Raw genomic sequence first — 26930 nt, 5'->3', positions numbered from 1 at the left:
ATTCATGGATCAGGGGAGGCTCCAACTACTGCCACTCTGCCAGCACAGCCTCCTGCAGAGCTCCGGAGCCAGGGGGGAAAGCCCAGATTGGGGTAAAAAAACCCAGATTTGGGTAAAAGCCCAAGGGAAAGGCATCCTGCTGGCTGCACCTGGAGCTGGCCCTCGTTGCAGCAGGGATTTTATCTCCTGCATGGAAAAGCAGGGACAGGGAAAGGGGCTGGGCTGTGGGGACCTGCACAGGAAACCCCCTAAAGCCCCTAAAAGGAAAACCCTTAAGCCCCCTAAAGGACAAATTTAAGGTTGTGGGATCCATAGAGAGTGATCACTTCTGGGCATGGGATTTTGGGAAAAGGCACCATTCCCTCCACCAGATGATGCCTTTCCTACTCTTTTTCTTCCACTGTTTCTTTTTAAATTCACCTGAAAAGAAAAAAAAAAAAAAAAAAAAAAAAAAAAACCCCATCCTTTAGGAACCTCTACACGTCCTCTGGCTGCAGCTTTCCACCAAAAGGAGCCTTTGCACTTAAAATAATCTTTCTGTGCAAAAAATATTCCCCTCCCAGGAGGTGAAATACCTGAAAGCTGGGGAGCAGAGGGAGGGAAGGAGGAAAGGGAGGAAAGGAAGTCACTCAAAAAACTCAGATTTAAAAGGAGGAAGAGAAAAATAATACGGGGACTGGGTGACACAAATATTGAGGGTTTTGGCACCAGGTTTATAGCAAAGGTTACTTACAAGTTAAACTGGATTTGAGGAGCCTTGAAGAATTAGAAATCAATGGCAAAGAGCACCTGGAACATCCCCAGAGAGCTCAGATTTCAAAATAGGAGAAAGAGTCTTTCTCTTGTCTCTTTTTTTTCCTTTTTTTCCCTTTGCCTGTAGAGGGATTATCTGCATGGCAACAATTTCCTCCCCCTTTCTGGCCTCTTCCCCCGAGCAGGAGCACCTGGGGACTTTGATTCCCTCTCACCATCCTCCTGATCCATCTCCTGAGGTCTCTGGAGAGCCCCAAACGTCCAGGTTCTTCCAGAGGTGTCCTGCACCACATCCAGGTGGGAAGAAGCTCCTCCTGGTTAAAAAACAGGAGCAGGCAACTCCCTGGCCACAAACAAGAAAATCCACATCTGCAGAGACATGGAAATAACCCAAAAATCAACCAGAATGCTCACAGGGCCTGTGAATAAAATAAAATAAAATAAAATAAAATAAAATAAAATAAAATAAAATAAAATAAAATAAAATAAAATAAAATAAAATAAAAGTTGTTTTTGGTGCAAGGGCTGAGCACACCCCAAATTTAGGGACAGCCCAAGTTCCTGTAGTGCTTTAGTCACAGCTGCCTGTAGTGGGGGGAAAGGGCATTTACCGTGCTTCCTCTTAAAATATATATTTACAGGACTCATACTTGTCTCAAACCCCATCATTTCAAAGCAGTTTCTGCAACTTAAAACCAGCCACAGCTTCCCCCACCCCTCCCCCAAAGTGGTCACAACTTCTACTGCTCGTTAAAAAAATTAAACTTTTATTTGTAAATGCCTAGAAAACACGATTTCTTTTGGGATCCCTCCCCACCCCTTTGCCCTCCTGAAAGTTTTTTTAATTTTTTCAGTAAGAAATAGTTTAACTGGATGAAAAGCCATCCCCTTCCAGATGAACTCCCATCAGGGTGGGATATCTCCTGCTGATTTCCAGTCCGGGTGGAGAACTTGCAGACTTTGGCCTCTTCAAACCCAAGGGAAGGGTGTGAAGGCCAAACTTTGGCCTCTTCAAACCCAACCTCCACTTCTTCTCCTTAAAGCCAAAGGGAGAGCAGGGGGGAAAAAAAAACAGAGGGAAAAAAATTCCCAGCCAAGGAGAAGAGGACAACCACGGGCTAGATGGCAAAATCCTCGTGGTCCTGGGGGCTGAAGGCCGCTGCCCTCAGCATGTCCAAGGAGTTGACGAGGATCAGGGTGCCCGTGAGGTGCTTCCAGCGCTTGGTGATGGGGTTCTTCATCTTGTCCAGCCCCGTGTGCAGCTCCTGGATGACGTCCCTGTAGCTGTCCCCCATCTGGCTGCTCCAGGTCAGCAGGAAGTCGTAGGCCGGCTTCCACATGGCCTGGGGAGAGGGGGGGGGGACACAGGTGGGAGGGGATCAGAGCTCAGCCAGCATCCCAAAACAGGCACATTCCCAGGAAAACAGCCCCCCAACACCGTCAGAGCCCTGTGTTCCTCCGAGGGGAGTGTGCTCTGGAGGAACCTCCAGAGAAACATGGAATCCTTTGGGTTGGAAAGGCCTTTAAGACTTTGGGCCCAACCATTAATCTGGTAAGTCTGGCAGTGCTGCCTCAAAGGTTGGACTCCAACACCTTAAGGGTGTTTTCCAGCCCAGAAAATTCCAGGATCTGTGGAGATCCAGGTGTGCCTGCCCTCACCTTGCTGTCCACCAGCATTGTAGGCCCTTTAACACCATTAAGGCCCTTTAAGACCATTGGGCCCAACCATTAACCTGGTGGGTCTGTTTCACAGACATTTTCTGAAAAATCCTTTCCTTAGGATTTTTCCTCCTGAGAAGCTGGGAGGCCTCAGGAACAAAATGCAAACAATGGTTATCTGCTGCTGTGGAATGCAACAGGTCCATCTGTGGTTGGCCCATGTTGGTTGTTTCTAATTAATGGCCAATCAAAGCTGGCTCGGACTCTCTGTCTGAGACACAAACCTTTATTATCATTCTTTGCTATTCTATTCTTAGCTAGCCTTCTCATGAAATCCTTTCTTCTATTCTTTTAGTATAGTTTTAATGTAATATATATAATAAAATAATAAATCAAGCCTTCTGAAACATGGAGTGAAATCCTCATCTCTTCCCTCAACCTGAGACCCCTGTGAACACCGTCACAGGCCTGGCTCAAAGGTTGGATTCCAACACCTTGAAGGTGTTTTCCAGCCCAGCCAATTCCAGGAACTGTGGAGAGCCAGGTGTGCCTGCCCTTACCTTGCTGTCCACCATGCTGCTCTTGTCACGCTGTGGGGCCTTGTAGGCCCTTTAACACCATTAAGGCCCTTTAACACCATTGGGCCCAACCATTAACCTGGTAGGCCTGGCAGTGCTGGCTCAAAGGCTGGACTCCAACACCTTGAAGGTGTTTCCAGCCAAGAGAGTTCCAGGATTTGTGGAGAACCAGACGTGTCTGCCCTCACCTCACTGCCCACTGTGCTGCTCTTATTGCGGTGCGGAGCCTTGTAAGCTCTTTAAGACCATTAAGGCCTTTGAGACCATTGGGCCCAACCATTAACCTGTGGGTCTGGCTCAAAGGTTGGACTCCAATACCTTGTAGATGTTTTCCAGCCCAGAGAATCCCAGGATCTGTGCAGATCCAGGTGGGCCGGCCCTCACCTCGCTGTCCACCGAGACACTCTTGTCGCAGTGCGGGGCCTCGTAGACCCTTTAATACCATTAAGGCTCCCCCATTAACCTGGTGGGCCTGGCAGTGCTGGCTCAAAGGCTGGACTCCAACACCTTGAAGGTGTTTTCTAGCTGAAAGAATTCCAGGATCTGTGCAGAGCCAGGTGTGCCTGCCCTCACCTCACTGTCTACCATGCTGCTCTTGTCGCGGTGCGGGGCCTTGTAGGCCCTTTAACACCATTAAGGCCCTTTAAGACCATTGGGCCCAACCATTAACCTGGTGGGTCAGGCTCAAAGGCTGGACTCCAACACTTTGAAGATCTTTTCCAGCCCACAGAATTCCAGGATCTGTGGAGATCCAGGCATGCCTGCCCTCACCTCGCTGTCCACCGAGCCGCTCTTGTCACGGTGCGGGGCCTCGTAGGCGTCCATCTGCTGCTTGGACACCTTGGCCAGCTTCTCGGCCAGCTCCCGCCAGCGCTGGGCCACCTCCACGGCCGTGGTCAGCAGCACAAAGTCCTGGATCAGCCTCACCACCAGCCCTTGGCAGTCCATCTTCAGCAGGGCCTGCAGGACACGGGAAAAAGCAAAGGCCGGGTTAGCTCCCCCCTGGAGTATCCCAAAAATCCTTCTGCCTCCTTTGTAGTGACAGCTGGGGAAATGAGGCCAGCAGGCTTGGCAAGAGAATAATCCCATTAATTGAACAAAGTGCTGGACCCCTCTGGATGAGGTTTGCAGCCCGGTTCTCCAGGCAGCCCCTCCTGAGATGTCCAGGCCTCACCTTAAGCAGTTTAAAGCATCCCAGGGGCTGAGGACAACAGATGCTTTTAATCAAGGGAACTAATCCAGACTCCACCCCAGAGCTGCAGGATCCTTCAGAGCAGTGGGCAAGGCACAGCCAGGACACAGCAAGGCACATTCTGGGATGGGACCTGGGGGGCACTCGGTGACTGAGACCCAGGTAAGGACTCTGACACTGCAGGACCATTGCTCAGCTTGGGATGCTCTTCCTCTTCTCCTCCTCCTCTTCCTGCATCATTTATTGTCCTAAAAGCTGAGGTTTTCCACAAATGGTTTTGAAGTGGAAAGAGCAAATGCATCAGTCTGGGTTTTCTAGGTAGGAATGATTTAGTCATGCAAAAAAAGGATGGAGTGGGGTTAGCTCCTGCCTTGAAATGTCAAATCCCATTAAAATCCCTTCAGAGTGGGATGAAGCTGCAGTAGGGGAGAAGCTCCAGTGCAGCCCTGGAAAAGGAAGGGTTTAATGGCAGTGTTCACTCTCAGAGGATGGGATCTGACTGCCAGGATCATCATCCCACTCCCCAGCGCTCCCACAGATTCTGGACCACAACAGTCCCAGCAGCAGCAACCCCAGACCCTGGGCAAATCCCACCCTGAACCTCAAGGGGGGGGGCTTTGGTGTTATTAAAAATGGAAATTAAGCAAACAGACCCCACCCACTCCTTCACAGCAGCACGGGGATGGTTCTTGTGGAAATCATCAGGATAAGGTGATTCCCAAAGTGACCTTTCTGTCCCTCTGGGTCCTGACACCTCCTCCCAACACAGGGGTCTGGGAAAATCCAGGTTTGGCTCTGGAGCAAAGAAGGGTTAAATCCTCCCACTGGAGACTGCACAGGGACAGTTGGGGGAGGGAAGATGGGAACATCTGAAACCACTCCAGCGATTTGCAAAGCAAATGCACGCTGATTTTTCCCCTTATCTGCTCCCAGCTCAGAGCTGAGCTGGGCTCTAATCACAGCTGCAGCCCAGCACGTGCCTGCTCCTCCAAAGTGCTGACACCAGCTTCCTGTGGGAGCCAGGGAGGCCATAAACCCCCTTGTCCAACGAGCAGGGAAAATCCAGCCAAAGGAGCACATTTGGCTTGGCAAAAAGACGTTCAGGAGTGTTTAGATCTCACACACCTGCGCCAGAACCGAACCACCTCCTCTCCTACAGCCCAGGGATCAGCTCCCCTCTGGATCCAACACCTTCTCTGGATCCTCCACCCTCTCTGGATCCTCCACCTTCTCTGGATCCAGCTCCCTCTCTGGATCCAGCTCCCCTCTGGATCCTGGGCCCTCTCTGGATCCAGCTTCCCACCAGCTCCCTCTCTACACCCAGCTCCCTCTCTGGATCCTGCAGCCCCTCTGGATCCAGCTCCCCTCTGGATCCTGCTCCCCTCTGGATCCTCCACCCTCTCTGGATCCAACTCCCCTTGGGATCCTCCACCCTCTCTGGATCCTGCACCTCTCTGGATCCAGCTCCCTTCTCTGGATCCAGCTCCCCCTCTCTGGATTCAGCTCCCCTCTCTGAATCCTCTACCTTCTCTGGATCCAGATCCCCTCTGGATCTTCCACCCTCTGGATCCTGCTCCCTCTCTGGATCCTCCATACTCTCTGGACCCTCCACCCTCTCTGGATCCTGCTCCCCTCTGGATCCAGCTCCCTCTCTGCAGGATCCCAAGGAAGGGAGCAGGCTGAACATCCCCAGCCCTGCCTTTCCAGGCAGCTGGATGCCAATCCCTGCACAGCCTGGCCTTTGGGGGAGCAGGATGAAGGAGCTGCTCCCACCTCCTGCCCGAGGTCAGAGGCAGTGCCTGGAGCTGGGCTCAGAAGGATGGAGCTACAGGAGATGGATTCTCCTGCTCTAGGTGAACAACAAAGCAGCAGCAGGGAAAACACCCAGGAGGGCACCCCATCAAAGAGCTGCAAAATCACTCAAAACAACAACTCTGGGAGAAATGGGTGGGTCTGCCTAACTCTGAAACCTTCTGATGGCCACAGAACCACCTGCCGTGCCCTGGCAGCTCCAGCCCCATGGGGACAGGCAACAGGACACCAGGGGATGGGATGCAAGGCAGCCAGAGGGGGAATATTACTGGAAACACGGTGAGATACCAGGATTACCTCAGCAGACCTAATCCTCCAGTGGGATTATGCCACAATTGCTTCCATCCTCCTCCCTTGCCCTGGACAAGCCTCCCAGGATAGCCTACAGGATAGCTGGGTCCACTCACCGTGTCTCCATCCCTCATCACCCAGGTGTGACCTGGGCTGTGCTTTGCCAGAGCCCTTGGAAATATTTATTGTTTATTGTTTATTCCCCTGGGAGCAGCTGGGAACCGGCTGGGCCAGCCCAGCAAAGAGCAAAGAGGGTGTTTGATATTCAAATCCCAGTTCAAAGCAGAAACACCTCAACTTGAAAGGCATCCAGGGGAGGCTGAATTTACATCCCAGCTTTGAAATGCAGAATCCCATTTCCTAATGAAGGAAAGCAGCATTGTGGAGGAAAACAGCTCCCCCCTGGGACTTCCTCAAACCTGGGGGATAAAGGCCCTGTGTCCCCAAGCAGACCATGAGAGCCACGGGGCGAGAGGATGCTCCTGCTCAGGCTCCTGGCTCACCATCCTCTCCAGGATACAGGTCAGGTTTTGACCCAAAGAAGTTGTCTCTGTACAAGTGTTCCCCAAAATAACCCTTGTTTGGGCATCAAACATCTCTCTCGCTCACTGTTTTGGCTGTCACCACCTCCAAAGTCATCTTGCATGTTTAAAATACACACTCTCAGCCTTAAATACTGATTTTTTTTTTTCGTTTACCTCATAAAGTCTTGCACTGCCTCCCATGGGGAGTGATGCCCAGCTGGATCTCAGCATGCTGAGGGTGGTGAGGCCCCCCTGGTTGCTCAGAGATGTGGCTTCACATCCCTGGAAGTGTCCCAGGCCAGGCTGAACAGGGCTTGGAGCAGCCTGGGATAATGGGAGGTGTTCCTGCCCATGGCAGGGGGTGGAAAGGAATGGGCTTTAAGGTCCTTTCCGACCCAAAGCTTTGGACACCCTGACCTGCAGGACTCTAGGACAGCTCCACAGCTTTAGGAACACACCAGGGACAAGCAGAAACTCTTGGCAGGAGTCAGGCAGCAGCACATGGATACCTGGATACCGTGAGTCAGAGCAAACAAAACAACGGGAGGGGAAAAAAAAAATATCCCAAGCTCATCTCCTGTGTGACCTTTACAAGCTGCCTGGAGAAGAACAAGCTCAGAGTTTCCTCCCCACAGCTCCCTGCTGCCGTGCCAGGGGCCATTCCCAGCAGAGCCGTGTTTTTCCCAACAGCAGAGTCTGTTGGAGGGATGATAAATGAGAGTCTCTCTGACAAGCAGGGAGGCACAAAAGCTGTGTCTCAGGGCAGGTCTAACCCCACGGGCCAGGCACCAGGGGCAATGAAATCTTCTTGAATCCATGCCCAGCTTTTTTATCCAAGCCATCCATGTGCTGCCTGCTTCCGAGGGGCAGAGAGGAGGCAGGGAGGGAGAGCTTTCCCTCTCTGCTGAGCAACCACATCCCCCCCAGTTACCTTCACACTCCAGTGCTGGTGCCTGATTAGAGGAGTAGTAATTAAAGGCAGATTACTGATTAATCAATAATCATGACCAGGCTTTTCCTTGCTTGGCTGCTGGTGCACGACTCTGCCACTGGCGCTTTGTGTACTCAACACTGATAATCCTGCTTCTGCTTCTGCCTTCCCAGCCCTTCTGAGGGGAGACAAACCAACTTTCTTTCAGCTGAAATGGCCACGCTGGAGCTTAGTGCAGCTGGCTCCCCTTGCCAGAAAGCCAGTCCATTTGTTACAAATAAAATCAGATTTGAACACAATAAAATCCATTACTGCTCCATTGCCATCCCCTGAAACATCATTATTTTCTTCTTTCAACAGGCTCAATCTAATTTCTCCATAGGCTAAGGAGGATTTGACGGCAGCCAGGGGTTTTGGAGGCAGCATCATGTTCCACCAAGAAGGGAGCTCATCCTTGATCCACAGACTCAGCCTCACAGAGAGCAGGATTAGACAAACAAGGAGAATAAAACCTGCCCTGGGACTCTGCTCTCCTGACAGCCACAGGGGAGCAGGATGTTTTCCTGCAGCTCCCCAGCCCTCCCCTGGAGCCAGCAGCTCCCTGAGCCTTATCTTTCCCTTTGTCTCCTCGTGAGGATTCTCCATGACCTAAAGGCTGCCTGGGATCCCTGAAAACAATGGGGAGAGATAAAAGCAACACCTAGGGGGTTTGCAAACAGGTAAAGCAAACAGTCCCGGGAGCAGCACGGATTTCATCCCAACAATCATTGAGCTGATGATTAAAGGAGCAAGCCCTCCCTTGGGGGGGAAACAGGGGGGGTTTTCCAATCCTGGGTGAGGAAAGGGTCACTGATGGCCAGGAGAACCCTGCAACAGAAGCAGTGTTGGTGGCATGACCTGAAACTGAAAGTCAGAGCTGCAATGTCACCCCACAGGCCCCAGAGTGGTACCCGGGCACAGGGAACTCTCCAGACAACATTTCCATGAGTAACAATGGATTCCATACTCTCCGTAACACCTTCTACTCAATCCTTAAATTCCCCCCTTCTCCCTAAAAGGAATGTGGGAACTGAACTCCTCCACTCAGCCACAGCCCCCTTTTGCCGTAATTTCATTTTGCCAAGCAAGGCCGCCGCTATTCCTTAATCCAATTGACATTTTAAACCATGCTCTTCTCCATAACTCAGTTACTCTGCTCCTGTGGGACAGCACAGAACCGGAGAGAGTTGCAAATCTCTCCCAGACACTTTGCCCTGTATTTTCTTTGGCTCACTTCCTATTAAGTGCTAGAAAGGATCGTGGAGGTGATATTTTGTGAGGGATTTACTTGCTAACGGCATCCTAGGAATATTGGCAGCACTTCTCCCAGATTCCTTTCAGGACATGGAGCAAGTCACACATTTCCGTTTGTAACGTATAAAACATCCCAGCTCAGAGGTGCCACTCAAAAACAAGGCTCCCCATCCCTCAAAGTGTTCCAGGCCAGGTTGAACAGGGCTTGGAGTGACCTGGGACAGTGGAAGGTGTCCCTGCCCATGGCAAGGGGTGGAACTGGATGAGCTTTGAGGCTTCTTTCAACCCAGGCCATTGTGTGATTCTGGAATTCCAAGCACCTTAGTGCATCCCTCATTATTGCCATGATCCTGCTAAACCAAGATCCCACCCACCACAGGGCTGGACTCCCACCTGGCAGTGCCCAGCAGTCCTCAGAAGACATTCAAGGTGGATTTCATGCCCCAAAGACTGAACTAGGGAACTGGCACCTCCCCTGATGCCACTGCAGAGCCAGGAACGAAGTCCCCCTTCGCCAGGCCTCAGACTCACCGTCATCAGCTCCTTCTGGAAGGACTTCCTCTCCTTGTTCTCCACGCTGTTGCAGTCCTCCTTCAGCTTCTCCAGCACAGAGGCCACCCTCTCCGGCTCGCTGTCCAGCTCCGCCCGGCAGAAGAAGGAGAGCGGCAGGTTCAGGTAGCCCAGGGCATCGGCAAAGGAGCGCCAGCTGCTGAGGTTCTCCATCAGCAGAGTCCTCACCGAGGCGTAGATGTAGGTCAGGAACTTGCAGGGCCTCAGGATCTGCTCCAGCAGCAGGCTGGTGGTGAGGTCCGGCCCAGAGAAGTAGCTGGGTTTGACCTTGCCCACCACCAGCACGTTTTTGGTGTGCACGAGGCCGACCTTGCCCTGGTAGTAGCCGATGTACCACTCCTTGGTCCACAGCTGCCCTTTCAACCTGACCTTCTCCTCGCTGAGGAGGGCGATGACGTCTCCCTTCTTGTACTCCAGCAAGTAGTGGTTCTTGCTCTGCCTCACCACTGTCTTCAGCAGCTTCCCGTACTTGAGGCTCAACACCGGCCGGTCCTGAAAAACCGGATACTTGGCGGTGGCAGCCAGCGGGGAGAGGATGATCTTCCCCACCTCGTTCTTCTTCAGGAACCGCCTCTGCCCCGTGGGTTTGATGGCGCTCTTCGGCGGCGGCTGCGGCGTCTGGACGCAGAACTGGGTGAGGATGGCATCCTGGTCATCCTTGACCTGTATCCTCAGCGTGAAGTCCGACAGCTCGTTGGGGTCGTGGGAGGAGATGGGGAAGATGAGGCGGCTGACCTTGCCCAGCTTCATCTGGAAGCCCCGCACGATCTTGGCCTGCTCGCTGGCCTTCACCTCGTAGTTGGTCATGTTGGAGAACATGCAGAGCTTGAGGTCCTGGGGCCGGGACAGGGAGAACTGGTGCTTGCCCCAGAGCTGCAGGGCGACCGGAGCCGGGCTGTGGCACTGCCTGGTGACCTCGTTGACCAGCAGGGTCTTGGGGGCGCACTCATGGCCGAACATGGCCACCACGGTCTTGAAGGAAGGGTGGATGTGCTTGGGGCCATAGACGCCCACTGTGATCTTCTTGCTGATGTAATCCCACACGGTGTAAGGGTAGAGGATGTTCTGGCCCTGCGCCACAGCCGCGATGTACATGCAGGGCTCCAGGTTCTCCAGCTGCACCTGGATGGTGTCCCCATAGGAATAGCTCAGCTGCAATGGTGTGTAGGGCCCTTCCTTCATGTCGCTGCGCAGGCACTGCAGCCCCACCAGGCTCTTGCTCACCGCATCGCTCTTGACCTCCGCCGACACCTTCATCTCCAGGATGATGAAGGTCTTCACCTCCATGTTGCTGAGCTTGATCTGCAGCACGGGGCTGATGGTGCTGCACTTGTCGCTGTTGAGCTCCAGCGGCGGGTCCAGCATGGCCTTCATGGAGATCTGCTGCGTCTCGCCGGGGCACACGTGGCCCTCAGGCACGTGGATGCTGATGTTGGTGTCGGGCAGCTGCACGGCCCCGCCGGAGCTGTCCAGCTTGCACACGATGTTGGTCTCCACCGGCTGCGTCTGACCCCAGCCGGGATTCTGGCCAAGCAAATCCAAGTCGTGGCAAGACCGGGCCAGCTTCCTGTGGTTCAGCCACGCTGTCCTAAAATCCTCCCTGCTCTGGAACTGCTCGGGGGTAGGGGACTTCAAACCGCTGAAGAAACCCGAGGAGGCCGGCGCGTCCGACTTGGCCTGGAGGACAGACAGCTCGGACAAGCTGTAGGAGCGTTTGCTTCGGAAGAAGGGGTTGTCCCTCCTCACGGGCTGCTCCACATCCAGCCTGTTGGTGGAGGGAAACTCATCAAAAAGATTCCCCAAACTGCTGTTGGCAGCTGAAGTGGGGAGAGCTGCCGTGGGAGCTGCCGTATCAAAGAGCAACAAATCCACGGCCACGCTGGAGTCGGACTCTTTGTCCGAGCCGGGCGCCGCTTGCGAATTCCCGTTCAGGAACGGGTTGGTGTGCACTCCGTTCAGGAAGGGGTTGTTGTGGTAGGATTTGGCAGAGTTTCTCTTCCCTTCAGCCCACTCCCCAAGCAGGTCCAGCTCCTTGACACCCTCGTCGGGGCTCTCCAGCAGGCTGTCGATGACACCGCTGTCGGTGAGCGAGGAGTTGCGGTGGCCCACGGGCTGCACGTAGGAGGAAGGGATGTAGCCCATCTCCGTGGTGTTGTGGGCGTACCACCACTCCCCTCCCGACGTGTCCAGCACGTACAGGTGGTCCCCCTTGGAGAACTTCAGCGTGGTGAAGTTGGTGGGGCAGTAGTCCTTGATCGCCACCACTTCCTTGGCGTTCCCGAAGGACGTGGGGTTGTCCACCAGCAAGGCACTGGGAGAAGGCACTGAGGAGGCAAGGAAGAGACAGCAGTGTGAGAAATGCTCAGCACAGCCACCACTGACTTGGAAGCCTTCATTCCAGGTCATCATTCCACACTGTTTTTAGTGATGAAGGTGGTTTTGAGATCCCCGAATCATTAAAGTTGGAAAAGGCCTCCAAGACCATCGAGTCCAACCATTAACCCAGCACAGCTAGGTCCACCTCTAAGCCAGGTCCCCAAATGCCACATCTATGTGTTTTCTGAACACTTGCAAGTCCACTGATTCCCTAGGCAGTCTCTCAAGCCTGTAGGTATTTTTCTCCATAATTTTTTTTCAAGAAAACTCCACTATTTCTGGTACCTTCACACCTCTCTTCCCTAAAGGGTTCATCCAAACCCAAGATAACTCTCCCTACAGGCTAAAAACCCTCTTGCTCTGCTGCAACCCCTCTCCTGCACATCTGAAACATGCCCAGAGCAGCTGTGGCTGCCTCTGAATCCCTGGAAGTGTTCCAGGCCAGGTTGATGGGGCTTGGAGTAACCTGGGCTAGGGGAACATGTCTTCTGCTTTCAGGTCCCTCCCAAATCAAACCAATCTGTGGTTCTGAAGGTTACCCAGGTTGAACCCTCACAGAATCCCACCCCTCCCTCCCACACTGCTGTTCTGGTGCTGGCAGCATCTCCAAACCCCATTCAGAAGTGCCAGTGGAAGAGTTTTCTGCTAGAGAATCCCAATTTACATCCAGGCTGGGCTGAGCCTACACTGTCACCCTATTTATTGGCTTAGCTCTCATTTTCAGGATGTGTTTCTGTAAAAAGCATTAAAAACAAGCTGCAGATGATGCCACATCAATGGTTAAATGTGTGCTGCCTCCCCAGAGAGTCTGAGGAAAACAAGGAAAGCTGGATATTAACCAACAGGGAGTTGCAAGGGAACTGGGACAGCACCTGCTTCAACAGAGCTCTGTGGGAGGAAAAGGGAGTTTAGAAAACACAGGAAGCCCTTAAAATCCCAGAGACAAAGGGATGGGAGCTCAGAATGCACATCCCTGGAGCCTCCACTCACAGGCTGGCAGCACTTCTCACTTCCCACAATAAAAAGGGAAGATACAGCTGAGCAAAGAGAGGCCTTTAAATATAGCCTGGGGGGCTGAGTATTCCAAGGAGAAGAGTTTTGTACACATCCTCTGCCAGCAGGCAAAGGTGTGGGGGCATTCATCCAGTGGGAAACTGCACAGAAACTCCAAACTGGAATTCTTTTGGCAGCCTGCTAGGTTGGAAGCCGCTGTTAACTCGGTCATGCTGCAGGATGGAGCATTTTTAGTGCCAGATCAGACAGGCAAGAGGCCCTTGTCCCTCCAGCTGGGCATGCAGGGGTTAACAGGGATGTGCTGAAACCCCTGGATAAGAGGAGCAATTCCTGGTTTTGCATTAAAACCCATCTAATTTGCAGCAAGTGTTTGATGTTCAGGTGCTACACCTGCAAAAACAATCTCCTTTGTGCGTGTTTACTCTCAAGGCCCTCAGCTGCTCTCCAGCTTCCACCTGGAGCTTTTCCTTGGGATGCTTTCCTGCCAGGGGAGCAGCAATTCCCCTCCCACCTGACCGCAGCATAAAAGGAAAACACAGCAGAGAAAAAAAAAAGCAATAAAAGCTGGAAAAAAACCCAAACCTAAAAAGGATTATTGGAGGAGCAAGCTGCAGGCTCCCAGCGCTGGGGAGAGGGAAACACTTTTGTCACCACCTTGTTGGTGTCACCAAGGCTTCCCAGGGGTGGGGATGGGCCTGGAATGAGGAGGGGGGGATGCCCAGGCACTTTTTGAGCCCTCCCAGTGGGTGGGGATGGGTCTGGAATGAGGAGGGGGAGATGCCCAGGCACCTTTCCAGCCCTCACAGGAGGTGGGGATGGCCTGGAGTGAGGAGAGAGTGATGCCCAGCCACCTTTTGAGCCCTTCTAGGTGGTGGGGATGGTCTGGAATGAGGAGGGGGGAATGTCCAGGCACCTTCTGAAACCTTCTAGGGGGTGGCGTTGGCCTGAAATGAGGAAGGGGGGATGCCCAGGCACCTTTTGACCTTTCCCAGGGGTTAGGATTGCCCTGAATAAAGAGGGGGGCATGCCCAGGCACTTTCTGAGCCCTCCCAGGGGATGGAGATGGGCCTGGATGAGGAGGGAAGGATGCCCAGGCACCTTTTGAGCCCTTCTAGGGGTGGGAATGGGCCTGGAGTGAGGAAGGGGATGATTCCCAGGCATCTTTGGACCTCTTCCAGGGGTGGGGATGGCCTGGAATGAGGAGGGGGGATGCCCAGGCACCTATGGAGCCTTCCCAGGGATGGGGATGGGCCTGGAATGAGGAGAGAGTGATGCACAGGCACCTTCTGAAACCTTCTAGGTGGTGGAGATGACCTGGAATGAGGAGGGGGTGATGCCCAGGCACCTTTGGAGGCCTTCTAGGTGGTGGGGATGGTCTGGAATGAGGAGCAGGGGATGCCCAGGCACCTTTTGAGCCTTCCCAGGGGTGGGGATGGACCTGGAATGAGGAGGGAGTGATGTCCAGGCACCTTTGGAGCCCTTCTAGGTGGTGGGGATGGCCTGGAACGAGGAGGGGGGGGATGTCCAGGCACCTTTCCAGCCCTCCAAAGGGATTGGGGATGGCCTGGAATGAGGAAGGGGGGGATGCCCAGGCACCTTTTGAGCCCTGCCAGGGGGTGAGGATGGGCCTGGATTGAGGAGGGGGGGATGCCCAGACACTTTTCCAGCCCTCCCAGAGGATGAGGATGGGTTGGAGTGAGGAAGGGGACGATTCCCAGGCACCTTTGACGTCGCAGAGGGCGCTCTCGGCCGCGAAGGCCTCGCCCAGGTCGATGAGGGCGCCCTCGGAGCGGCAGCGCGGGAGCCCTCCCGAGTTGGCCGCCCGGATCCTCTGCGCTGCCATCGCCGCTCCCGGCGGGCCCTACATGGCCATGGCCCCTCTGCCGGCGACGGGGAGCCCGCTGTCACCTCGGGGAACCAGCCTGGGGGACACAGACAGAGGCCAGGCTGTTAGAAAGGCTCCCCACGGCACCCAGACGCTGATGCCCACACAGGAGAGCCTGTCCTGCTCTCCTTACCCCATCCTGGAACACAACCTGGATGCTCCCAGGGAACCCTGGACAGCCTGGGCCTGCACCATGAGGGACACAACTCCATTGAAGCAGCCCTCTGGCCTTTAGGAGATTTTTGGGAATATGCTGCTTCCAGGACTGCAAATTGTTTCTTCTCCCCATTTCCCAAGCATCTCCAGGTTGCTGTAACACAATTATAAAAGCACCAAGCACCAGGCTGCTGTGGGAGCACAAAGACCCACAGGACTGGGCTTTTTCCCTGTTCACATCCCTCTCTCCCACTGCAGCACCTCCTAGGATGGGGACCGGCTCTTTCCACTTGCTCTCCCCTCACCTGGCCAACCAGGCACAGCAACATCCCTTCCTGCACTGACTACGACAAAAATAAAAGAAAAAAATAAGGAAAAATCAAATTTTCCCTCTTTTTTTTTTCCAGAAACACTTGCAGAGCCCCTGTGGAAGAGTAGCTGGATGAGCCCAGTGGAGCTGAGAGGAAAAGGAGCCCATTCCCACAGGACACTCCGACCACCAAGGTGGTGGCTGATGCAAGCATGGGCAAGAGCTCCCCTGACGTCACCCGTGTCCTCTGCAGCTGGGACAGGGGCCAGATGGGCCAGGATGAGCAGGAGAGGCTGAGGCACGGCTGGAGCACAGCCTGAGCCATGAGTTGCTACTCCAGGTTTGCACCAGGGAGCAGGAATGCTGTCGGGATCATCCTGGAAATTCTGGATTCAGCCCCTGCCTCCCGCTCCCTCAGAGCTGCCACAAAGCTCCAGCCTGGCTGCAAAACACCAGCAGGTCCTAACCATAAAAGTTTTAATTAGAAATTATATCCAAATCCCTTTGTTTTACAAAGGGATTTTCATCCACTCCTAATGCTGCTCTTCCTTTCTCCCCCTCCCATACAAATCTTTTTTTCTCTTTTCCTCCCTCTGCTTGAAAATGAAATCCAACAGAAAACAACAGCCAGACCCAAATTCCTGAGGTGGGAACACAGAGCTGATGTCTCCTCAGGCACTGTGAGGGGGAGCAGCAATTCCTGAAGGATTCAGTGCCCTTTTCTGGAATGCAGCAAGAGGAAATTTTGCAGGGGGAGAGCCTGAACAGGAGATACTCCAGCCTGCTTGAATTGCTTCCCAAGCCATCCCCAGGGCTGGTATGCCAGGAATGTGGCTGGCTGGAAGGGGATGCACAGAGCCAGAAAAGGGAAGGGAGAACTTGTGTGCAAACATTTTCCCCTTCGAGGAGAGCCTCCCCTCCTGTCGGCTCCTGCTGGGAATAAACACAGGGAAAACCAGGCTTGGAGTCAAGGCTGAGCTTATCAGAGCTGGGACAGGTAAGAGAGGGGACCTGGAGCTGCTGCCAGGGGCAAGACACAGGAATAACCAGGAATAATCAGGAATAAGCAGGAATAAGCAAGAATAAGCAGGAATAAGGAGGAATAATCTCCATTAGGAAGCAAAGAAGGGAGGAAGGATGCTCCACTTGGCTGGCACTGTTCACCATCCACCCAGTTCCACCCATTAATGTCATTTGGGATTGCTGCTTTTCTAGGTAATGTGGAAAGAACCCAAACACACAGTGCCTCCCTCCAGAGACCCCACACCTCACTGATTTTGGCAATTCTTGTTAAAAAAATAAAATAAAAATAAAATAAAATAAAACAAATAAAATAAAACAAAATAAAATAAAATTTAAACAAAACAAAACAAAACAAAACAAAACAAAATAAAATAAAATAAAATAAAATAAAATAAAATAAAACAAAACTGCTGCGGCTTCCCAAAATTCCCCCCTGCTTGGGCAGCACTGCACAAAGTAGGAAAAAAACCCAAGTGTAAGCCACGAATGTGTTTTGAAACACCTGCATCAAATGAATTTTATAGTAATTATGGCAGCTACAGCCCTGATGGCTCTCACTGACAGATCCACAAGCCTGGAATTTGCAGGGATGCTTCCCCCCCCACCTCTATTTATATAAGGAGATGGGAAACTTCCTGCTAAAGGCCTCTGCCAGATGTGGCTGTGTGGAGGAACAGCTGGAAAAATCCCCTCTGCGTGGAACCCTGAGGCCTCCAAAGGCAGTGGGAATCTACACACAAACGAGGGATAATGGAAAGGCATTTCCTGTCCTGACAGCAGCATCCCGGGTCTGTCTGTCCCTCCTGGATGCAAGGATGCTCACACACACTGAAGGATGGGGGCCAGGCCCTCCCTACAGCTGGATTTGGGATATTTTGGGGCTGGGGATGGACCCAAAATGTTTCTGAATGCAGAGATCACCAGCAAAACCTCAAATCCGGGCTGTGTGAGGAAAAAAGGGATAAGTGGGGGGAGGGGGGAACAAAGGGTGGAAGGGGCAAGAATTGTTTAGAAATCGCCGAGACAATGGTCTGCAAACTCCTCTGGAAGCGCTTTAAATTTAGCCTGGGGTTAAATATAGAGCAGGGGGAAACCCAGCCCCATCTGTTTATACCCGAAGCCACAGACAGCATCCGAAATGAATGGGGTGGGGGGGAAGGAAACCAGTGGGCGACCAGACAGCACCAGCAGCTCCTCAAAGGCACCCACACCTGCTTTTCACGCTGCTTTTTTCTCCCCTGTGAGGGACAGGGAATGCTGCAGGGTGAAAATCCAGCCCTAGGAGCCCAGGGGGACCTGCTGCCAGCTCCCCCCATCCCAATAAATCCATCCCAACAAATCAGGGCCCCACGGAGGGGGACATTTTTCTTTCCCAAATCCTAAGCAGGCTTTGCTGGGAGCTGGGGAAAGCTTTAGGGAAGCCCTGGTGAGCAGATTTCCATGGGTGCATCCTCACAGCTTCCTGGCATGGATGGCGCTGCCCCTGCACTGAACCTTCCCTGGGCAGTGCCCAGCACCCTCTGGGGGAAGAACCTTTTCCTAAACTCCAACCTGAACATCCCCAACACGGAGCTGCTCCCTCAGGTCCCCCCAGGCATGGAGCAGCAGCAGGTCTGGGGCTGGTGACAGTGTCACATCTTGCTAAAAATACCACACTTACTAAAACTCCACTGAAAACGAAACCAAACTTCTCCTGCAGCGCTTGAACACGGAAGGTTAAAAACAACTCCTTGCAAAATGTCTCGTAGAATTTATCCCAGAAATCCAACTCTGCAGGCCCCTAAGACCCCCTGGCACAGCAGAGCCCCGTCCTGCCCAGCTCCAGCCATCATTCCTGATGGGATTATGGGATGGACCCACCTCTGGCTGGACACTGAGCTATCAAACACACACCACGGGCACCCAGCCACGCTAGGACAGGGAAAAATCCTGGGAAAAAGCCCAACCCTACGTCTTGGAGCAAAGAAATGCAATCATAAAACCACGGGAACACCCAAAAGCGCACAGCCCGAGGGTGGGAGGGAGGGAAGCAGGATCTGCTGCTGGCCAAGGGAAGGTCCTCTCCAACAAGCACTGATGTGGTGCAGGTGGGAGAGGAGCCCTCAGTGAGGGGAAACCACTGGTGCCAGGAATTTGGGCTGATAAGAGGCAGGGCTGGGTGGTACCAAGCACCAGCAGGGCTGGAGATGGAGCCAGGTCGTTGCAGGGGCAGCCAAGGGACATCCCTGCACATGCCTGTGCACATCCTTGCCCATCCCACATTCCCAAACCTCCATCCCTGGTGGGATGGATCCCCTGGTCCATCCCACCAGGGCAAATCCATGTCCGTGGGAAGCACAAGGAACAGAAGCCACTGTGACACAGGACTGGTCAATTCTGCCATAACTACCACCCTGTTGTCCCTGGAAAATCCATTGAAAGCCTCTCAAGACTGTGGTGTAAGCTCAAGAGAAATCTCCCACCCTACTCTTGGCCACAAATTGAAAATTGAGGAAAAAAATAAAAAATTGAGCTTCCAATCAATCCCTCATCATCCTCTCCCCACAGCAGAGCCAAGATCAACTCCAGGCACTTGCTGCTTTATGGCTTTTAATTTGCTTTTTCTTCCTCCAAAGTCGAGTTCCTCTGGCTCTCCCACAAACACAGAAGAGTTTTTGGAGGTTTCTTTTACAAACAGTCGGCTTTGCTTAGATATGAGCAAATTTCAACTTTTCCCAGGGAGGAATTCATGTCCCAGAGCCACAGCGCTCCCCACAATGCTTGTCCCACACAATTTGAATTTACTGCAAATGCTGCTTTTATCAATCACAAAACCCCCAGTAACTCAAATCCATGGGGGCAGATGACCCCTCCACACCCTGGATGACACCAACCCACTGCAAGGTGCAACGGCCCTACAAAAACAGCTGTCAAAAGCCCCAGAGTGACCAAAACTTCCAAATTTTAGCCAACAATCTGATTTAGGAACTTGGTTTTGCCCTGTGAGTTCTTCACCTTCAAGATCTCCCTCATGGCTATGACACAACACAACTCGCTCCCCACATTTCCCCCCAGTGGAAATGGATCCCACGGAAAAGGAATTCCCTCCTTTTCCCATGCTTGTACTGACAGATATCTTCAGGCAGGTAGAAAAAGCACAATGCCCTTGAAACTGGCAAGGTAAATCCAATTCAAACATCAGCACAGCCCCTCCCGGCTCCTCTGCAGCCTCCTGCAAGGCTGGGATGGATTTGGAAGCAGCTGGTGGCAAGGAACAGACTGATGATAACATTGTGGCTCATCTCCTGGTGATGCAGGTCCTTTCCATGAGCCTTGCTGATGGTGATGGGTGGGGAAGAGCCGGCTGCTGTTGGGATTTTCCCCTCAGAGGGTTGGCCCAAGCATTTTCCCAGCGTGATTCCAGCCATGCCCGGTGATTCTTGACCCCGCTGCCTCTCTCTTATCTCCTCCTCCTCCCTCACCGCTTGTGTTTGCCAAGCCAACGCTTTCATCTTCCAAAGAAAAGGAAAACAAAAAACCCACCCAGGCCAGGCAGAGATAAAACCACCCCTAAAGACAACACCAAACACCAGCTCTTTGTACCAGGAAGAACAGCCTGGTGTGAACCCACACGTCCGTCCCAGCGCGAGGAGCTGCCAGGAACACGACACTAAAGGGCTCCTTTAGTCCTTTTCCCAGCAAACAAGAAGGGACTTGTGGAAGCATCAGGACCTCCCAGCCCTCCTCACGTCCCAAGGCTTTGCTTTGGAGCCCGTTCCCAGCGTGTGATGTGGGAAGGGCTGCACCCAACCCCGTGCCACGCCGTGCCCTCCGCTCCCCGCGGAAAAATCCTGCCCTGGAGCTCCAGCTTGGCTCAGCTCCTGCTGCCAGGCAAGGGCAAGCCAAGCTCCATGGAGAAGGGAGGGGAATGAAGGCAGAGTGTGTGCTGCTGGTGCCTGGTGTCCATCACAGCCTCCCTGTCATCCTTCACAGGCAATGGGAGAGCTTCCTTTTGTAGCAGCCACTCTGGAGCACGAGGAATATCCCCCTGAAGATCCATCCCCAGCTGCATGAGACTCAAATATAAATCAGTCCTGAGGATGGGAAATGGGAGTTTTCCCTGCAGGACCTCCTGTACTGCCCAGCACTGATGCCATGGCACAGGAGAGTCCTGGAGATGCAGGAACCACCCTCAGGCATCCACAGCAACCTCAAAGCCCACCCCAAATCCCTGGAAACGGTGCTGGCATGGCAGAGGTTTAAAGAACCTCTAAAGGAAGGTGCTGCACAGGGCAGGAACACCTGTGAGGTTCACAGAGAAACAAAAAAGCTTTTCCTGGGACAACAGCCCAAATCCTCATGCTCCACAGCAACAAAACCACGACACACATGCCCGTCCTGATAACACAGGGAAGCAAAGAAAGCTGGACCTGCTTCCATGGTTTCAACACTACCATGGGCTGAAAGACCAGCCACCCCCTCTGAGATTCCCAAAAACAACCAAGGCAGAGGGATGTCACCAGTGGGATGGTCCTTGGTGCAAGGGATGCTGGTGGAATGCCGGCACGGAGAGCGCGGCACTCCCCAAGAACAGATTCCTGCATTCCACAGAGCCAGGTAAAATCCCAGAGGTGCTGGCTGCCCAAACATTTCTTGGTGAGGCTGTGAGATCAAAGGTGACCTCAGTGGGGACTGCTCTGCAGCCTCACCTGGACCTCTTGGCCAGGGAAGGGAAACTCATCTCCACCAGGAGCAGAATCCCATCTGATGTCCACCAGCCCTTGTGTCAGAAGAGGCAGAGTTCAGTCCTGGTCTGCCCCTGCTGTGTGCACAATGTTCTTCCAAGAGAAAGAAACAATTCCTAACTCAGGCAGGGCACTCCCAAAGGTGTTCTGGGTTTTTATCTGGATGGATGCCCCTCTGGCAGGGCAAGGAGTTTAATCCAGATAAGTCCCATGGGCACCAACAAAACCACAAAAAACCAAAGTCACATCCAGTGCTGTGCTCCCAGAGGAGTTAAACACAAAAGTCATAAAAGCTTTAAAAGCCTTGGATGGAACAGGAGTCCAGGAGAGAACTGTCCTCCTCCAAGCCCTCACAGGCCCTCCAAAGTCCTTCAGAAGCCCAAGAGTTTGGCCACAGCCAAAGCAAGGCTTTGAAGGATGCTTAGGGCCAAAAGAATGGTCCAAATGTCTCTCAAAGCAGGGAAACTCAGATTTGAGCTGGATCAGGCAACAGCCCAAGCTCACACAGGCAATCAGTGGTGGAGGAGAAGTGAAACCCAGATTCCCAGAGCAACACAAAAAGACACTTCTAAAGAAAAGATCCTGCCAGACTCACCAGGACAATGCGCACAGACACCATGGTCACCCAGGAGATCTCAGACCAACACCCACAAAGAGCAGAGTAAGGGAAACCATGGAAGTCAAAAAGAGGGGAAACAGCTTCCCACCTCTGAGGGTGCTGCAAGAACCATCTCATGGCCACCCAAGGGGGGTCACTCAGCCCCTCTTCCCCATCTCAAACCAAGCAGATCCACAAAAGCTTGAAGGCTAAGGGCATTAATTGAGAAAATCCTGGAGCAGCTCCCTATCTTCCCACCCTCCAGCCGCAGTCCCAGCAGCTTCTCCTTCCTAGGATAATTTGGATGCTAATTTGGCCATCAAGAGCTGTCAAAACCAAAAGTCCCTGAACTGCTGAGCTTCCCCCAGGAGATGATGACAGAGCTTTGGACACTTCAGAGCCCTGTCCCCATCACCCTGCAGTGGCTCTGCCCTTGCCTGGCGCAGAGGAGCTGCTGCAGTGCCACGTGTCCTCCTTGCTCCTGGCTGGAAAACCAGCCCCACCAGCGTGACCAGGGAAGGGCAGGCACAGCAAAGTCACCCGTGCTGCTGGCTGGACAGGCTGCCACCACAGCTGGTGCAGAGGGGACAGCACAAAGCTCCAGGGATGAGCTGCAGAGCACCAGAGAGATGAGGCGGCTCCCAGCAGGTCAGCACAGACAGCTCCACGCTGCTCTCCCCGCCCAAGCACTCCACCAAGACTGATCCATCTCCAGGTATCCTCAGTCAGGAAGTCCATTTTTGGGGGAAGACAAGGGGTTTTGTTCCCAGCTTGCCACCTGGACACCAAGCAATGATGAATGAAACCTCTCTGGATTCCAAGAACTGGTCCAGTTAATCCAAGAACTGGTCCAGTTAATCCAAAATTAAACCCCCTTGGTTTAATTTTCTAGCACACCTTCCTGATTAAGCCATCAGTGATCTGCTGCTGGATTACAGGACACCCTCAGCTATGCTGAAAATGCTGACAGGAGCCAAAAACCTTCCTTTCTTTCCTCTCTTTGAGCAGAAACAAACAGAATCAGCACATTGCAAAGAATTCCCTCAAAACAGCTGGGTTTTTTTAAGCTCCTCTTTGGTAAACATTCCCAAACCAGATTGCCAGGGACACCTGGGTTTAAGCAGCTTAACCCTTTGCTGGAGTTGATGGGAAAGGAAAGAGGGGGTTGCTTCATGGGATGCTCCATGCTTCACCCAATCACATAACCCAGGGATTTCCATGTCAGAAAGAGGGCAGGGATACCCGGAGAGCAAAATCCCAGGTGATGATGCAAGGATGTGGAGTCAGATCAGAGAATCTGGAATGGTTTGGCTTGGAAAGTACCTTAAAGTTTGTCTCATGGGCAGGGACACCTTTTACTAGCTCAGGTTGCTCCAAGCTCCATCCAGCCTGGTTTTGGGCACTTCCAGAGATCCAGGGGCAGCCACAGCTGCTCTGGGCATCCTATGCCAAGGCTTTGCCACCCTCACAGAGAAGAATTTATTCTTAATATCTGATCTAAACCAACCAGAGCCTGGATTACGACCTCTCAGGTTTGACCTCACCTGCAGACCCATCCCAGGACGTGTTCCTGCCTCCATCCAGAGCAGGCTTTGGACACCACACCCATTCCGAGGACACAAAGAGCACCTGGCTCATTTCAGGTGGCTTTCGGCAGCTCAAGTCCTCACTTTAACACAGCCCAGAGCTTCTCCAGGGGTGGGGATGAGCTTTCCAGGTGCAGACACCTACCTGTGCCAGCCAGGAGGGTGCCTGAGATGCACCAGAGCCGGCTGCTGTTTATGCAACACAGGAGCAAGCGCCGCGCCTGCTTGTTTAATTAATTACCCCCAAATTAAAGCCCAGCAGACTGCACAGAGACTCCCTGCAACCTGCAAATTAACTCAGCCTGGGGGTGAGGGAGGTCAGACAGCACCCAAGCAGTGGCTCCAAGCGTTTTCCACAGCATCAAGAGTGCCGTGAAGGGGGAAAAAAACCCCAAAACAACACCACTCACCCCCATCTCAGGTTTTGTTGTTTCGGTCTGGCCATGTTAAGAGCTGCCCAGTCCCATCACCGTGGGTCAGATGGCTGATAAGAAACCAATTTCATCATTTTTTAAGCCTCAAATGTTTATGGGCAGGCTTTATCTGCAAACAAAGACACGAACTTTGAGCCGCAGCTTTGCGTCAGTTTGAGAACAGGCGAGGCCGTGCTGGGATTAACGTGGTGCCAAAGAGAGCCAAAGTCCCCTCCCTGCAGCCCCCATCGTGTGTGATGGCAAAGCTGCCTCTCTGGGCCAGGACACAACCCTTGGCACGACATTTTGGGCATAGATGCCCCTTATTTAGCAAGATGCTTTGGCGCAAAAATAGTAATTTATGCGAATCTGGCAAAAACCTTAGCTCAAAATTACTCTCCTTGCTGGACGGAGCAGGGCTGAATCTCAAACACATTTTTTTTGCAGCAAAACTGAAATGATACCTGAAAGCCATCCTAGAGCCACGGCAGGCTGTTCCCTGCTCACGGCAGAGCTTTATTTCTTGAGTGGAGCAATTTCTACAACTCAAGGACAAGACACCTCCCACGAGTGCATCAGACACAGGAGCATCCCTTAAAAATCGAGCCACCACGGAGGGAACATCTCCAGAGGACAAGTTATTCCCCAAGAAGTCACCCCCAGGCAAGGCTGGAAGGGGACAGACCTGCCCTTGGGCTTCTCCTTGCCCAAGAGGAACCTCGGAGCCACGCGCTCCGTTCATTCCCACTGAGATTTCACAGAAAATCCCAGAAGGATTTGGGTTAGAAGGGGACCTTAAAGCCCTTCTTGGCCCATCCATGGGCAAACAAACCTTCCACCAGACCAGGTTGCTCGATTCCCGTATGTAAAACAGTGCAGAGCTGAATTTTGGGGTTTTGGAGCTTGAATGAGGGATGAAGCGTTATCAGCTGTGATAAGGGGTGGTTTGGGGCCAACCAAGTGCCCAAATTAGGAGACAAGACATAGCTTGTCCTCTCTCTCTACAAGAACAGCTCTTTTCAAAAAGCAAGGACTAAACTGAGCTTAGAAAGCCCTACAAAGCACCCCTGGCTCACATTCCCTGTGAGCAGCACAGAACCCTCCCTCCATTTGTGGGTTCCTGTGGAGAACAACTCCAGTCCCACCACCAGCCCTGCTCAGAGGCTGCTCTGACAAGCTCAGAGATGTGTTTTTTCATTTCCAGACCCAAAACATGGGGCTCTGAGGCTGCTCTGACAAGCTCAGAGATGTGTTTTTTAATTTTCAGACCCAAAACATGGGGCTGCCAGCAGCAGGAGGAGGCGAATCCATGGCACCTCCAGCGACCTGCCCAGACAACACCTCCTGCTCCCAGCATCTCCCACAGCAACATCAACATCCCAGATTACTTTTTTTCCCTATCAGGATGGAGCTTTTCCACATCTCATTGTTGGTCACAGCAGATGTTGCGGCAGTGATGGGACAGCCCTTCCAGGAGAAGCAGCACTGACTGAAAAGCCACCCCGAGGAAAAGAGCTGGAATTCCAGGGAATGGGAGGTGGTTTACAAGGGCCTGGAGGGACAGGGCAAGGGGGAATGGCTTTAAAGTGACAGAGATGGGATATTGGGGAGGAATTGTTCCCCATGAGGGCGAGGTTGCCCAGAGAAGCTGTGGCTGCCCCTGGATCCAAGGCCAGGCTGGATGGGGCTTGGAAAACCTGGGATAGTGCAAAGTGTCCCTGCTCTGCAATGAGGTGAGCTTTTAGGTCCCTTCCAACCCAAACCACTCCCCGATTCCAAGCAGGACACAGCAAGAACTTTCCAGGAGCTGAGGATGCTCTGCAGGGTCAGGCTGGAATTAGACACGCTCCTGATGAGGGAAAAAACTCCCTAAATATCAACCCAATGCAGATGGACCTTTCTTTTTTTTTCTTTTTTTTTTTTTTTAATTTTTAATTAAAACTTGCTTGAAGTGCCACATAAAAGAAGTGAAATCCCAGGCGCAGCTGACACATCAGGAGAGATTTATATTTAGAAGAATGACTTAAGTACTCAATCAACAGGGGGAAAAAAAAAGGGAACTTTTTCAGCAGGGTCCAGAAGGAGGAAAGAAAACCAAGAGGGAGACAGTCACCACCACCACCCATTATTCCTTAGGGCAACATCCAATTTGGATGGCATTTTAGCCTCCCAACAAGCCACTTTTGCAGTGAATTCAGCTTTTTTTTTTTGGCCTGTAAACAACATTTACAGCCAGAACACATGATGTGCATCACAAGACAACTGGCACCAGTATTATTTTTAAATACCATCAGCTCTGCTTTTAACAGGACGACGGGAAATGTGTTATTGCTTGAGCATAAAACAAATATATTGAGGCGATTTAAAAAGAGAAAATAAAAAAAAAAAAAAAAAAAAAAAAAAGGAAAAAAAGCCATTCCCAAGTTCCACAGAGTGAAGATTTAAAGAGAGATAAACCAGAGCACCACCAGAAAGACATAATCCTTCAAAATCTGCCATTCCTCCTGCTGCATTTATTCATCTGGGAGCTTTCAGTCCAAAAGTCAGAGCCCTGCTTAGCCGGATATCCGATCGTTTGCTGGGCCTCATCCCAAATTTCTCCAGCATTACTCACTTTTTTTTTTTTTTTTTTTTTTTTTTTTTTTTTTTTTTTTTTTGGTGAGAGCAGGAAGGGGGATGAGGATTTTCTGGTGAAAGGCAAAAGTGAGGCAGAAGTGTATGCAGCACTGTGGATCGTGGGATTTCCATGGAATAGGCTCAGACCTCTGCTTCCAAATGATTCCCATGCATAGAAGAAAAAAAGGGATCAAGGAGATGCACAGTTCTGGAGTTGAGGCTGAGCTGGGAGCCCTTCAGGAATGATTTTAGAGCCCATTTTTGGAGAGATGAGCACCACAACTGCAGGGACCACGGTTTAACCTCCCCACGGAGCAACGCTGTGCCTCAGTTTCCCCACGCCGTTCCCCAGTGGTATCCAAACCCTCCAGGACACACATTCCTCCCTTTTGCCCCAAGGATTCATCTCCACCTGCCAGCACTGAGGTTCCCATCCCAGCCAGGAGAACCAGCTTCCCTCAGGATGTGGGTAAAGCCAAGCTTTACAACAGGGAGCTGGGATGGGGATGGAGAGGTCACAGAGCAGAGAAAGGGTTAAACACTCCTCCATCCCAAATCCCTGCTCCAGGGCCCCATCCCTGCTCCAGACCCCCGCATTCCTCTGCTCAAACAGCCTGCAGGGCTTC

General features: G+C 52.5%; 1 protein-coding gene across 1 annotated transcript in view; it reads right to left on the bottom strand.

Annotated features, from left to right (window-relative positions):
- Window positions 1-1500: 1500 nt before the first annotated feature.
- SH3BP4 (SH3 domain binding protein 4) overlaps window positions 1501-26930 on the bottom strand; it is a 34349-nt gene continuing 8919 nt past the window's right edge. Inside the window, exons 2-6 of the mRNA XM_059476463.1 lie at window positions 14716-14915; window positions 9565-11927; window positions 3762-3950; window positions 1761-2096; window positions 1501-1718 (exon numbers count right to left, since the gene is read on the bottom strand). Of these exons, the coding sequence (XP_059332446.1) occupies window positions 1872-2096; window positions 3762-3950; window positions 9565-11927; window positions 14716-14836 (2898 nt within the window). The 5' untranslated portion in view covers window positions 14837-14915 and the 3' untranslated portion in view covers window positions 1501-1718; window positions 1761-1871. The remainder of the gene's footprint in view (window positions 1719-1760; window positions 2097-3761; window positions 3951-9564; window positions 11928-14715; window positions 14916-26930) is intronic.

The sequence above is a fragment of the Ammospiza nelsoni genome, chromosome 7 (assembly GCF_027579445.1).
Source record: "Ammospiza nelsoni isolate bAmmNel1 chromosome 7, bAmmNel1.pri, whole genome shotgun sequence".
Taxonomy (NCBI): Eukaryota; Metazoa; Chordata; class Aves; order Passeriformes; family Passerellidae; genus Ammospiza; species Ammospiza nelsoni.
The sequence above is the reverse complement of the archived record's forward strand: the minus strand, read 5'-3'. Positions and strand labels throughout refer to the sequence as shown.